This window comes from Stomoxys calcitrans, chromosome 5 (assembly GCF_963082655.1).
Source record: "Stomoxys calcitrans chromosome 5, idStoCalc2.1, whole genome shotgun sequence".
Classification (NCBI taxonomy): domain Eukaryota; kingdom Metazoa; phylum Arthropoda; class Insecta; order Diptera; family Muscidae; genus Stomoxys; species Stomoxys calcitrans.
The window spans coordinates 40124597-40137406 of record NC_081556.1 but is presented as its reverse complement, the minus strand read 5'-3'; the positions used below and the strand labels follow the sequence as shown (position 1 = coordinate 40137406).

At 37.6% G+C, this 12810-nt stretch overlaps 4 protein-coding genes across 5 annotated transcripts in view; 3 read left to right on the top strand and 1 right to left on the bottom strand.

Annotated features, from left to right (window-relative positions):
* The first annotated feature begins 437 nt into the window (after positions 1-437).
* On the top strand, positions 438-2092 carry LOC106080935 (GDP-fucose protein O-fucosyltransferase 1). 2 transcript variants are annotated; one of them, XM_013242564.2, is made up of 3 exons: positions 438-505; positions 596-780; positions 842-2092. In XM_013242564.2, exons 2-3 carry the CDS (start codon positions 684-686, stop codon positions 1924-1926), a joined length of 1182 nt encoding a protein of 393 aa, XP_013098018.2. In that variant the 5' UTR covers positions 438-505; positions 596-683; the 3' UTR covers positions 1927-2092. The 2 variants fall into 2 exon arrangements, with proteins under 2 accessions (XP_013098018.2, XP_013098015.2); XM_013242561.2 differs by having other exon boundaries at positions 480-780.
* LOC106080936 (eukaryotic translation initiation factor 3 subunit M) lies at positions 2005-3601 on the bottom strand. Its single transcript, XM_013242565.2, has 3 exons — positions 3451-3601; positions 3143-3322; positions 2005-3071 (listed from the first exon to the last, which is right to left on the bottom strand). Exons 1-3 carry the CDS (start codon positions 3496-3498, stop codon positions 2133-2135), a joined length of 1167 nt encoding a protein of 388 aa, XP_013098019.1. The 5' UTR covers positions 3499-3601; the 3' UTR covers positions 2005-2132.
* Positions 3602-4425: 824 nt separating this feature from the next.
* LOC106080937 (alpha N-terminal protein methyltransferase 1) lies at positions 4426-5339 on the top strand. Its single transcript, XM_013242566.2, has one exon. The coding sequence runs from the start codon at positions 4533-4535 to the stop codon at positions 5283-5285; it is 753 nt and encodes a 250-aa protein (XP_013098020.2). The 5' UTR covers positions 4426-4532; the 3' UTR covers positions 5286-5339.
* Positions 5340-7629: 2290 nt separating this feature from the next.
* LOC106080922 (uncharacterized) overlaps positions 7630-12810 on the top strand; it is a 29457-nt gene continuing 24276 nt past the window's right edge. The window contains exons 1-2 of the mRNA XM_059368437.1: positions 7630-7803; positions 8359-8583. Coding sequence (XP_059224420.1) covers positions 8401-8583 — 183 coding nt within the window. The 5' untranslated portion in view covers positions 7630-7803; positions 8359-8400. The remainder of the gene's footprint in view (positions 7804-8358; positions 8584-12810) is intronic.

Below are 12810 nucleotides of genomic sequence, written 5' to 3'. Positions count from 1 at the left end.
CTGCAAAAATAAACATAAAATTTTTTTTTATACTTTCCAAGTTATTAATCAATTTAAAAAAATAAGAACAAGAAGTCGATGTGTATACCCTTTTTACGCATGTTCTAATGCGGATTTAATAAGGTGGTCTCACGCGAACAGCTGTTAATAGCCATCTTTCCTTGTTTCGCCTCAACAACGACTGCCGCAAAGACTATAAGTATACGTGTGGCTTGCCATCAACATTACCGTAAGGGCCTGGGCATCGCGGATTATAAACAATTTTTAGGATTTCAGATACACCAATTTATCTGAAAACCAATCAAAAGCCCCATTAACACGGCTCTTTAAATCCGGATTTAATGGCTCGATCATCTGTTTTCCCTTTATAAAATCTAAAGTTAGGATTTTCGAAATATATATCCCTACATTGCAACATTTTGAGAAAATATCGAAATGTGACATCGTTATGTTGTTGTAGCCACACCGTTATCGATAACTAGCCGGCAAATCAACAAACAAACAGGTGACATTAAAAAATCCTGAGTTCCTGTTTTACTGAGTCCTTATTTCCATTTTTGTTTATAAAATAATAATTATTAATTATTTTTATGAGATTATGCCAAGTGATTGATTGCTACAATTAACATCGCAGGGAGTTTAAAAAAAAGTCTTTCTAACTAATTCACAAAGAAGCCAGAGAAATGCTTGCACTCCCATTATGGATTTTTATGTGCTTCAGTTTGGGTCTAGCTCAAGATTTAGATGCTAACGGCTACTTAGTCTATTGTCCCTGTATGGGTGAGTGTGTCAATTTCTCGCCTTAATCATAATATTGATTTAACACTTGTATTCTATAAAGGACGTTTTGGCAATCAAGCGGACCATTTTCTTGGAGCCTTAGCTTTCTCCAAAGCTTTGAATCGTACATTGATCTTACCACCCTGGGTGGAGTATCGTAAAGGTGAAATGCGTTCAATACAGGTTCCCTTTGATACATATTTTGATGTAGAAACCCTGCAAACCTACCACCGCATTATTTTAATGGCTGACTTTATGAAGGAATTCGCTCCTACAGTGTGGCCTGAAGAAAAGCGGGTCTCATTTTGTTATATGGAACGAAAAAGTATACAGAAAAAAGAGAACGCTAATCCTGGCTGCCACGCCAAGGAGGGCAATCCTTTTGGACCATTTTGGGATACATTTCAAATAGACTTTATTGATTCCGAATTTTATGGTCCTTTGCTTTTCGATGTGCATCATAGCAATATGGCAGAGAAATGGAATGAACGTTATCCACCTAGCTTATGGCCCGTATTGGCTTTTACGGGAGCCCCTGCCAGTTTTCCTGTACAAAAAGAAAATCGAGAATTGCACGCTTATCTGAAATGGAACCAAAAATATCGAGATGCTGCTGCAAAATTCATTAAAAACACTTTGCCAAAAGGCGCATTTTTGGGCATACATCTACGTAATGGCATCGATTGGGTAAGAGCATGTGATCACATACGAGATAGCCAACAATTGTTTGCTTCACCGCAATGCTTGGGCTACACCAATGAGAAGGGTAATTTGTACCCAGAGCTTTGCATGCCATCCAAGGAATTGATAATACGTCAAATCAAACGTTTGATAAAGAACGTCAAGCAAGATCATCCAAAGAATGAGATTCGTTCCATATTTGTTGCTTCGGATGCCAATCATATGATAGCAGAATTAAATAGTGCTCTTCAACGTATGAATATCTCAGCTTTTCGCCTGCCGGACGATAATCCACATCTTGATTTGGCAATTTTGGGCATGTCTAATCATTTCATAGGCAACTGCATATCATCCTATTCAGCCTTTGTTAAAAGGGAACGTGATGTTAAAGGGTTTCCCTCCTATTTTTGGGCATACCCAAAGGAAAAGGAACGTCAACACATGAAAGTTCATGAAGAACTTTGAGCTAATTGACTACACTAACATTTAATTCCATAAAAAATCTCATAGACTTTAAGTTAAAAAGTAAAATTAAATTATATATTAGTATTTCATTGTAGCCCCAATTAAGGGGATACAGTTTATATTTATATCCTTTTTATTAAATACATAGACGTCATAAAAAATTAAACGTAGTTTGTTGTGTTACTTGATCTCTGATCTGTTGCAATCTAATGAACCAATTTCTGGCTTCTAGCTAAATCCAATTGTACCGTAGATACTTGATTTAATCCTTCACGAACAGAACTCAAGTTCTCTTTCCAAGCATGCAGCAAATCTCTTAACTGTTCCCATTGGGGTGCACCAAAAGTACGGTGCATGGTGGAAGAAATGTGGACCTTACGATTAGCTTGATCGAGGCGAGCCCGTACCAATTTAGTTTTAAGAACTTCAATGACAAATGGTTCGACTTCGTCTTCGGTTATTTGCAACTCCTTGGTGAGGGTTTCAAAACTCATTTCGGGATTGCTTTCTGCCAACTGCATGAAGGTGAGCAAGCGCATCTTCTTCATATTCTGTTCATGGTTGAGGCCTTGTGAAGTGACAAATTCCTTATGGTCCTCGTAGAATTGTACATATGCCGGTAGCTTTTCGGATACAAAAATTGATAGCAAATCATGTATCAAGTCACCTTCTAAGAAGCGAACGGGTTTCAGGGCCAACAAAGGATCCAAAAGGAATGTGTTGGGATCGGCCAATGCAGTTACTATGCATTTCATGGCATCCTCGCGAGCAACACAAGCATTGTCCGATGTATATGTTCCCAACAATTCAATCATTACCTTGGCGGATACTTCCAGGTTGGTGTCTTTAGTAACATCATGTAAAAGTCGATACAGTTTTTGCATTTGTTCGGCCGAGGGTGGACAGTTGGCAAATTGTGATTTGACCTGGTCAACACCAGTAAAAACTTCCATGACTTGGTCACACTGTTTAGCCACCTGTACCAAATGATAGTAAACATGATAACGCAAAGGAGAGGCAGTATCGAGATTATTGAAGAGACGCCAAAGTGACTGTAAACACACTTTCGTCAATGGTACATTGGGTGCCTTTGTCATCTTTTCACAGTAAGCCAAGATGATGTTTTCTCCGCGGTCCAAAGAAATCTGTGGGGTATATATATAGAACAAGATATCAACCTTATGCCGCCTTTTAAGAAGTTTTACAAAGTAATTACCGTAATCATAATGGATACTATACTGTTGAGTATGCAGTCAATTTGGGCTGGCTCCCCATCTTTAAAGCAAACATCACAAACTCCAATAATTTTATGCAAATCATCTTCCACGCCTTTACTGGACTTTTCCGAGGAGATTTCGGCACCCAAATTCTTAAAATATTTTCTCAATTCCTGGACCTATTACAAAGAAAAACAATATTAAAATGGGTTTAGAACCAGAACACATATACAAACATAACCTCAAATCGAAGTTGCGAATGCAAATTTTTATCCCTATGGATTAATAAAAGCCACTTGATACGTACCTGCTCGTCCATGGATAGATCTATAAAAACTGGTGGCGAGTTCATCATCTTAACTATTAGACGTGTTTCGGGGCAATTGACGAATTTACAGCAAATTTAAGCAAACACGTCGCTTCTTTTTTAATGGCAGAAGAAAAGAGAAAACAAATGATGACATTTGGTGTTAACACTTCGCGATGGATGCTTTCATGTGACAATCAGTACAAATCGTAACGTAAAAGCTGCAGATGCTCGTATATGTAATTTTGTTATTGGACATATCTATGAAAATTCATTTCAACGAAACAAGGTGAATTCAAAAAAGATGGTCTCGCGCAAACAACTGTTAACAGCCGGCCAGGTTTGACGGTATTAAGATGTCAGATTTTTGATTGGATTCTCTTTGTTGTTATCTCGTATATTCTCTGCTCATGTACGCACGTATACACACTCGCACACAAATTTCTTTGCGTGTGTTGGCAAAACGTCGATCAGCTTGATGGCAAAATGGCGGATTGCACCATATGATTTGTGATTGTTGTACAAATGAGAACAAATTGAATTGTTTCGCCATGTCAACGAAATGGGTTTTTCGCTCTTCGCAAATTTTTTTGTAATTAAATTTGGAAGCAAAAAAACCTACAGATTACAAATACCAGGCCGATAGCGAGGGAAATGGCAAAAAAAACCATTGGGGTGGCATAACCGGCATCCTTTTGTTAGTTTATAGATTTGAATCGTTCGTTTTTTTTGTTTCTTTTCTTATTTTATTTATTTTCGAAATGTATAAAACATTAAATGCAGAAAAAAACGTCATTTGGTATAGAAACAAAAACATGATTGCTGTCAAATTTCGTTCATGGAACAAATATGTCATCTACAATACTATTTGGAAAGCCGAACAAAATACCACACCTTTTTGTTTAGTCAATGCATTACGTTTCAGTAACCGTTAGAGTTGTTTAACAGCAACAGCTGTAAAAAATGTGCTGTTTTTTTTTTTGTTTTGATCTGAAAGTGTTTTGCATAGTATAGTAAGTCCTTCAGTTGTTCGCACATACATTACTCGTCCTGACATAACACATCGCCCAAAAATTGCCTCAATGGAGGAAACACGAGAGAAGACTGACATGCAACAAAATGGAAAATTACAAGATTTAATGGCGACAACCTCAGAGAAAGAGTTCTATGTCAAAGCACAAAAATACTGGTCAGAAGTTCCCGCAACTGTAAATGGAATGTTGGGTGGTTTGGGTTACATCAATGCAGTCGATGTTGAAGGCTCTACAAAGTTCTTGCGCGAGCTACGAATAAAGGATATGCACAAAAAATATGCCCTGGATTGTGGAGCTGGTATAGGGCGCGTCACCAAGAATTTACTAATGCCCCTTTTTGAAAAAGTAGATCTTGTTGAGCAAGATCCCACATTTGCCGAACGAGCTCGGGAGTATTGTACAACTGATATGGGTTCAACACTTGGCTACCCCAAGCGTCTAGGCGAGATTTATAATGTTGGTCTTCAAGAATTTACACCAAGTTCCAAGAAATACGATGTCGTTTGGTCTCAATGGGTCTTGGGCCACTTGACTGATGAGGATCTTTTGCAATTTTTTAAGCGCCTTAAAAATTGTTTGACGGACGACGGCTTATTTGTTATGAAAGAGAATGTAACATCATCAAATAAAACAGAATTGGATGAAGCCGATTCTTCGGTAACAAGACCCTTAAAGACCTATGAAAAATTCCTAAAACAAACGGGTTATCGCATTGTGAAAATGACAAAACAACCTAATTTACCCAAAGGTTTATATCCAGTGTATATGATAGCCAGTCAACCACTCACACAAAACGAATAATGTTATTTATATTAAGAGCTTTTTGTTTTAAATAAAGCACAAATTTTAAATGAAGTATTGCTGTAGTAATCATTACCGGACTTGTAGGATCTTTGGCAGTTGTTGGAGCTGGTATTGGGGTATTGGGACTGCCTCTCACAGTTTTGTGTTTTACATGTGTGTTTCCTCTCTGCTTTTCTTCTACTTCTACCTTCTTACGCGAACACAACGTACCAAAGGTTGTTGTTGTAGCAGTGTGTTATGGCGATAAAGAACTTCATCGGGTCAATCCGGAACGTACAACCGTATGCAAACACCAAAGGTATTCGTTAAGAGCGACATTTAGGAGACTTCTATCTTATGACTGGTACATTCTTGAACGTTTTTTTATCCATTATTTTTATTTTTATCCTCTTCTTCCTCTCGGTCGTCTTTCATGAATTTTTGTTTGGATTATTGTTTCGAAGAGTTTATACTTTTTGTGCAAACAAAAAAAAATGTGCGAACCACTTGTTAGACAAGTTTTAACATAACTGGATACCTTACAAATATCCCCAGCATTTGTAAGGAATAACCAGGTATAGAGCTTGAGGTTAAGGCTACAAGAGAGCGGCATATCAAGCGGATCTAGACAACATTCATGCAGACACTGTAGCAGATGCGGTGAATATCTACCGGGCGAATATGGTACTTGGAGAACGACCACCTCCCATTGCACACGAAGAAATTGAATTTTAGCGGCAAACCAGAGTAGTTCTGGCTCAATTACTATCCGGCTGATGCAGCAGTCTCCTACACCTACAGAACAAGGAATGTTGCCAACGTGCAGGATGTGTGATCGATTAAGGCCGGGGACAACACGATACACGTCACACGTTTAACTGCCCAGCCAAACCAGTCTGCCTTCAGACTCTCTTAGACGTTTTCGTCCATTGTGATACCACAGGAACAGAAGAAGAAAGAAGATGCCTTCTAATTCCTACCGTTGAACCATCCAGATCGCTTTAAAAAACCCAATAATTGCGAATGTTCACATCCGCTTAATCAGACAGGTTCTCAAAGAAATAAGAACCAAAAGTGAAACTCTTTCTGACTGCTAGTGCGGGACACACACACACAGAAGATGTTCTACAGTCTCTTTGTCTTCGATGTCTTCACGGCTTCTGCAAAAGACGTTACTGGCAACCTGTCAACATGTTTTCGGATTAGACAGTCACCTGTCATGACGGACACAATGACTGAGACGTCTGTTTAAGCCAAGGACAGCAAGGCGGTAGGCCTCTTCAAATCTAGATTAGGCCACATAGTTTTGGAATGCTCACAGCCCCTTAGCTTACATGTCGCTAGAGGCACACCCACAGATTCCAGTGTCCCTGGAATGTGTAGGGAAATTCCTAGTCTCGCAAGCTCGTCCGCTTTACAGTTCCCTGGGATATCTCTGTGGTTCGGCACCCGGAACAAGTGAATTTTGAACTGTTCAGCGATCTCGTTGAGAGATCTGCGACAGTCGAGGGCGGTTTTTGAGTTCAGAAATAGGTTCTCCAAGGATTTAGTGGCTGAGAAAATATATATGCCAATCGTCGTAATGACATTATATCTTAGCCATTCCAACACTTCCTTAATTGCAAGGATCTCTGCTTTATACACACTGCAGTGGTCGGGTAACCTTTTCGATATGACCAGTTCTAGATCTTTAGAGTACACCCAAAGCCCACATGGTCGTCTAGTTTGGAACCATCCGTATAGAAGTAGATATAACATAACTACCGCTTAAACATTTTTTATGTTCTCGCCGAAATTTGAACCCTGGCGTTGGGCGCCATGGGCGGACACAATAAACTCTGTGCCACAGTGGTCTTCATTTCTGATTAAAAATATTATCAACCTCTAGTTTGCATTTTAATAAATATTCCGAAGAAACTCCATCTGGATGAAGCCAAGGTTAGGTTAGGTTTAATCCCTTAGTCAACCGACTACAAAAAATATATATACAAATATACTTTTTTATTTTAAAACTTCCATCGTATAAATGTCTATCCCACAAATAAATAAAAAAATTAAAAAATCTAGAAAGAAAAAATGAAACCTAACATAATGGAACGAAATGTCGCTGTATTAGATTTCTTTTGGTCTCCAATTTAATTTTTTCCCTTTTTGTATGTTTTAGGACAACTTTTAATTTATGTCATCGTTTAGAGGCAGTCAGATTTAAATAATTAATATCGAATACTCGAACCAATGAATAAACTAAACAGCAAACGCAATGCGTTATAGTGGCATATGTCGCTTCGTCTAAAGCGACCGTTAGTCACTACCAAATACTTGGTACAAGTAGAACTCTAAACTTACTCAACACTAGCTGACGGCCATTTTTTCTGTAATCGCCGTTTGAGCGAGCATCGTTTTTTCTTACGTGAATAAAATAAAGATATTTTAGTGTTTAGTTAAACTTATCTTTTCAATAACCCGGAGTGAAATAGTGAAAAATATTTGTTAAATGAATTAAGACTGATATTCACGAGCATTTTATAAATATAAGGTAAGTTTCGGTCGCATTTAATTGGTCATATGTCCTCCAATTGATGACGATGCTGGGTTTTTCATTTCCTTTATTTTTCAATACATTTGCATGTTTTTTTATTTGCAAACTCAAATTTTGCCTGTAAATTTTATGAAGTATTGTTTGGAATATGATTAACTACGCATTCTGGTGAAATAAACCACAAAATATATATGGTGTTGGCATTGTTAAAATTAAAACTGGTGAAAATGTGAAAATGTTTGCCAATAACATACATGTATACATATTGAAAAATATATGCATGTGTAATTAGCCTGACCATGTATGGTTGTGTGAGAGTGCGCGAATCTGTACGCTTTGTAGCGATTGACGTTTCAGTGGGTATTTACATGTGTTTGTCATATGAGACTTTCCATAATTACCAACCTGCAAAAGCTGCAATGTCGCCGAATAAACAAAACATTATAGATATGTTTCTTCATATAGCTTTGTTTTTTTTTTATTCGCAACAAAAGAACATTTTCTATTAAAAAAAAAAATCAATAATCAATTTGTCTTTATTTTTATTTGCAGTTTAATATATATAAAACATAGGGGCACTATATAACCGTAGCCATGGATATAGCTACGAAAACCCAACGAGAATGCGAGGAACGTGTTGCTGAGGAGTACCTCTCCAGTTTGTCGGATTTGAACTGCAACAGCAAACCTCTAATTAACATGCTCACAATGTTGGCCGAGGAAAATATCGAATATGCAGCTGTTATTGTAAAAGTCGTCGAACAACATATAGCAAAGGTTAATAGAATCAATAATTTTCACTTGATTACGCTTGGATGGGATCATCCTTACGGTTGAGCATTAGGTGTAGACCAAGGATTCGCGCTCAAAGTTGACCGACCGTCTTATACAGATTTTGTATATGTTTACCTAAAGTTTACTTGGTTGTCCTTTTTTTAGAAAAATTATGGAAAATTTCCCCCAACTCAATGCGCGAAAGTTATTTTTAGATACAACCAAAAAAAAGTATACAAAATCTGGGTATAAATATATAGAAACCTTCCTTCGAGACTGAAACGATTAGATTTAAGCATCTAACAGTGGTGGCAAAACAAACGAAACTGAATCAACAAATATACATGGGATATTATAACAGACTTTATTTTTCGTCTACAAAATATTAATAATCACATATTACTTGTCACGAGGTATGTCTGGATGCTTTAAATAATGTTCTTGACAACACTCACTGAAGAGCGGGAAAAGTTTGTTTATAGATATGTTGAGAAAAACCGTAAGTATGCATTGTTTAAGTCAAATCTTTTGAAGAGTATTTTTGGATTATCTATAAAATTTACGAGTTCGCACGTTTCCATGGTTTTATTCATCTCATTCAATTTCTGGTCTCCGAAGTAAACTTTTGACATGGAAATTTGTCCAGTATTGTCTATTTTAGCGTAATTCAGCCTGAATATGTGTGTCGTAGTCGAATATTTGACTTCGATTCGAAATTTCCTGTTAATTTTTTGTCGGTATTGTGTATCGAGGTCATTTTTTTTTTTTGGTAAATATCGAAAGAAATATCAAGAAACATCTATTTCAAAAACAATCAACTAGATTTTTAAAAATATGCAGACAAAGCAACCATTCAGCCGATGCTCAAACATACTATAAATGTTATCCCAATACTTTGTGCATCTTCTTTGAATGCATCTGGGGATTGCGGGTAGGCAATATAATGCGAGATGCACAGAATTTTTTTTTTTTTGGTCAAGAAACTGTTACAAACACTTTCATCCAATGATACAATGCCTGATATATCAGACAATGAGGGTAATGGGGTTTATCCCCTCATTTATGCTGGCGAGTTCTTCAAGTCTTCAACCATGTAAAACACCAAAAAGTGATGTAGCTCTGCTGCACGCCATACAGGCCTGACTAAGAAAAGGAGATCTTTTATCATTGAACTAAAACTTCTAATCATACAGCACTCAACGATATAGGATTTCTCTCTGTTCCTTATTGTAATGTTCGTGGGCAAATTCTATAACTACTTGCGGATCAAGGCAGCCTGCAAGGCTTGGAATTATCTTACACATTCCAGGAAAACTTAAATGTTAACTTTTCTTTATATCGCCTGAAAGACAGCCAAGAACAGACAATGGCTGAAATCGGATGCTGTGAACGATCCAGGGAAACATGAAAGCTAACTTTTCGATAAAAGGCTTGAAAGACTGCCAAGGATAGAAAGACTCAAATTGGTTATTGTCAACGCTCCAACCTAAACTTAAAACGGTCGTTGAATGCGTTTGGATAGAAAACTGTCCGTGACGTAATATGATCTTGGGTTCATACAGCTTTACATGTGGATCTCTTAAAAATGTTATTGTTCTTATAGATTTTTATGTCTCCATGCCTAATTTGCGTGCTTGGTTCTAAGTAATGTCCAGATCTGGGAACTATGCATCTTGGAAAGGGTGTGATTAGATAGATTTTGGAAGATTGGCTGTACAGACAGGGAGACCACCGTAGCACAGAGGTTAGCATGTCCCCCTATGAAGCTGAACGCCTGGGTTCGAATCCTGGCGAGACCATCAGAAAACATTTTCAGCAGTGGCTTTTCCCTCCTAATGCTGGCAACATTTGTGATGTACTATGCCATGTAAAACTTCTCTCCAAAGAGGTGGCCCTTAAAGTTGAATCGGACTGCACTCATTGATATATAAGTTTGCCTCTGTTCCTTAGCGGAATGTTCATGGGCAAAATTTGCAAAAAAATTGCATGGCAAATGATGTTTTTCTTATGTTCTTTTGTTGAAGCGGGAGATATCTGGCATTTTGGCATTAATCCTAGTCCAGTATTAATTAAGGTAGCTGCATCTGACGGAACGAAGTTGAGCCAGAGCTACTCCAGTTTTCCAGGGAAGGTAAAATTTTTTATGTGCAATGGGCGATAGATGGTTTCCAATAACTTTATTCACCATTTCCACTATCATGAATGCAGTTTAGATTGAACCTCTCGCTCTATATCAGTGGTGGGCCAACTAACACATGTGCAAACTTTTTTCAGGCCCATTGGGCTTATGTCTTCATGCCTCTACACAATAATAATTGTTTGCGAATTTGTCCACTACTGGTCTAAGCAATGAAAAATTCAACTTGACGTCTCTGGACGATGATTGTCTATAAGATGATGCTGTAGAAGCCACTTATTTGCATTTGGAGTCAGCGATACTCGTCAAACTCTTATAGGTGAGCAAGCGGAAACGTTGTTGTTTTTGTTGTGGAGGTGGCGATCCTCGTCAAGTTCCTGCAGGCGAGCAATCTCGTTCCGGTCCAAAGGACCGATCGCCGGGGAACAGGGTGGCCGATGGTTATTCAAAGGCGCCAATAACACGTCAGTTTTACAGCAAAAAACTTCCCCATAAATTAATGGCAATGATATGCAGACGGTAACTAATTCAATAGACAATATATTAAAAGCAAAAATATGCTTAGAAATAATCGTTGCGGTTGTGATGCAATCCTTTCCTTCAAACACTTTTCGTTCTCAAATGTCGGAACTTAAGAAACTTAACGTTCAGAATCCCAATTTGACATTGCTTTATTTAAACACTATTCAGTGCAAGTAAGTTATAATCGCAAGGTTTCCAGAACAAAGATGCTTTGGAATGTTATTGATATCATGCGATTACTTTTAACTGTATAAAAGTAAAATTGTAAATTTTTTGGATTGTCAAGGTGATTTAAATACTTAGCATGTTCTACAATATTTTGATAATACCAATCAATAAATATGAATATTTCACCATTAATATGAAAAATGGTCCAAATTTGAAAATAATTTATATTCGTATTTACCTCTCAAATACCTTTCATTAGAATACCATATTGTCCCGTTTGGTATACATGTGCATTTGGGGCATTATTTTGTGTTGGGCCAGGGATTCGGAGCGGGCATGGCTGGAGCGTGGTGGTGGGCGGAGTGACCGCTCCGCTTTACCTCCGTCCCCACTCCGGCCGCGCTCCGAATTCCTGGTTAGGGCGACGCCCCGGGAAGACCCAAATTTTTATATACGTTTCATATTCTACTCTCAAGTACCTTTCGTTTGAGTCTCATATTGTGCCGTTCGGTGTACATGCCCATTGTCATTTTGGGCGGTTTTTGAGGCTGGGCGGGCCCCCTGAATCTAGGCTCAAATTGCTATGTCCAGTTTGCACTCTAATTTTAAATACCTTTCATTTGATGCTCATATTGTCCCAATCGGTAAACAGGTCCGTTTGTATGAGTTTTGGGGTAGGGCGTCCCCCACGTTTATTGACCCAAAAGTTTTATACCAATTTGTAGTTTTGGGTTATCATAAGGGGGCATACACAATTTCGCTTAAATCGATGCACCTATCTCCGAGATTTGGCAATTTTGAAAAATGAGATTAGGGGGAGAGTCCGCCCCTCGCGGATATCACGCAATTTAGTACCATATTTTCACCGGAGGGGCCAAACTCTATCATGTATGAAAATTTCATGAAAATCGACTCAGCTGTTTTTGAGTCTACTCGGAACAAACTATGTTCAACACTTTAATTTTTATATAATGTTGGGTTGCCCAAAAAGTAATTGCGGATTTTTTAAAAGAAAGTATATGCATTTTTAATAAAACTTAGAATGAACTTTAATCAAATATACTTTTATTACACTTTTTTTCTAAAGCAAGCTAAAAGTAACAGCTGATAACTGACAGAAGAAAGAATGCAATAACAGAGTCACAAGCTGTGAAAAAATTTGTCAACGCCGACTATATGAAAAATCCGCAATTACATTTTGGGCAAATAGATATATAAAATTTGTTTTTATAAAAATACCATCATTTTGAAGAACTTGGCTAAAATTTTGAAAAATTTTTAATATATATTAAAAATTAATATGATTGACTTAATAGGTGGCGTTCACAAAACATTTCGTTAAGCACCCTACAAAAATGTTCATGTGCCTGGCTTTTCCTAATTCCAAGATTCGATATGTCTTC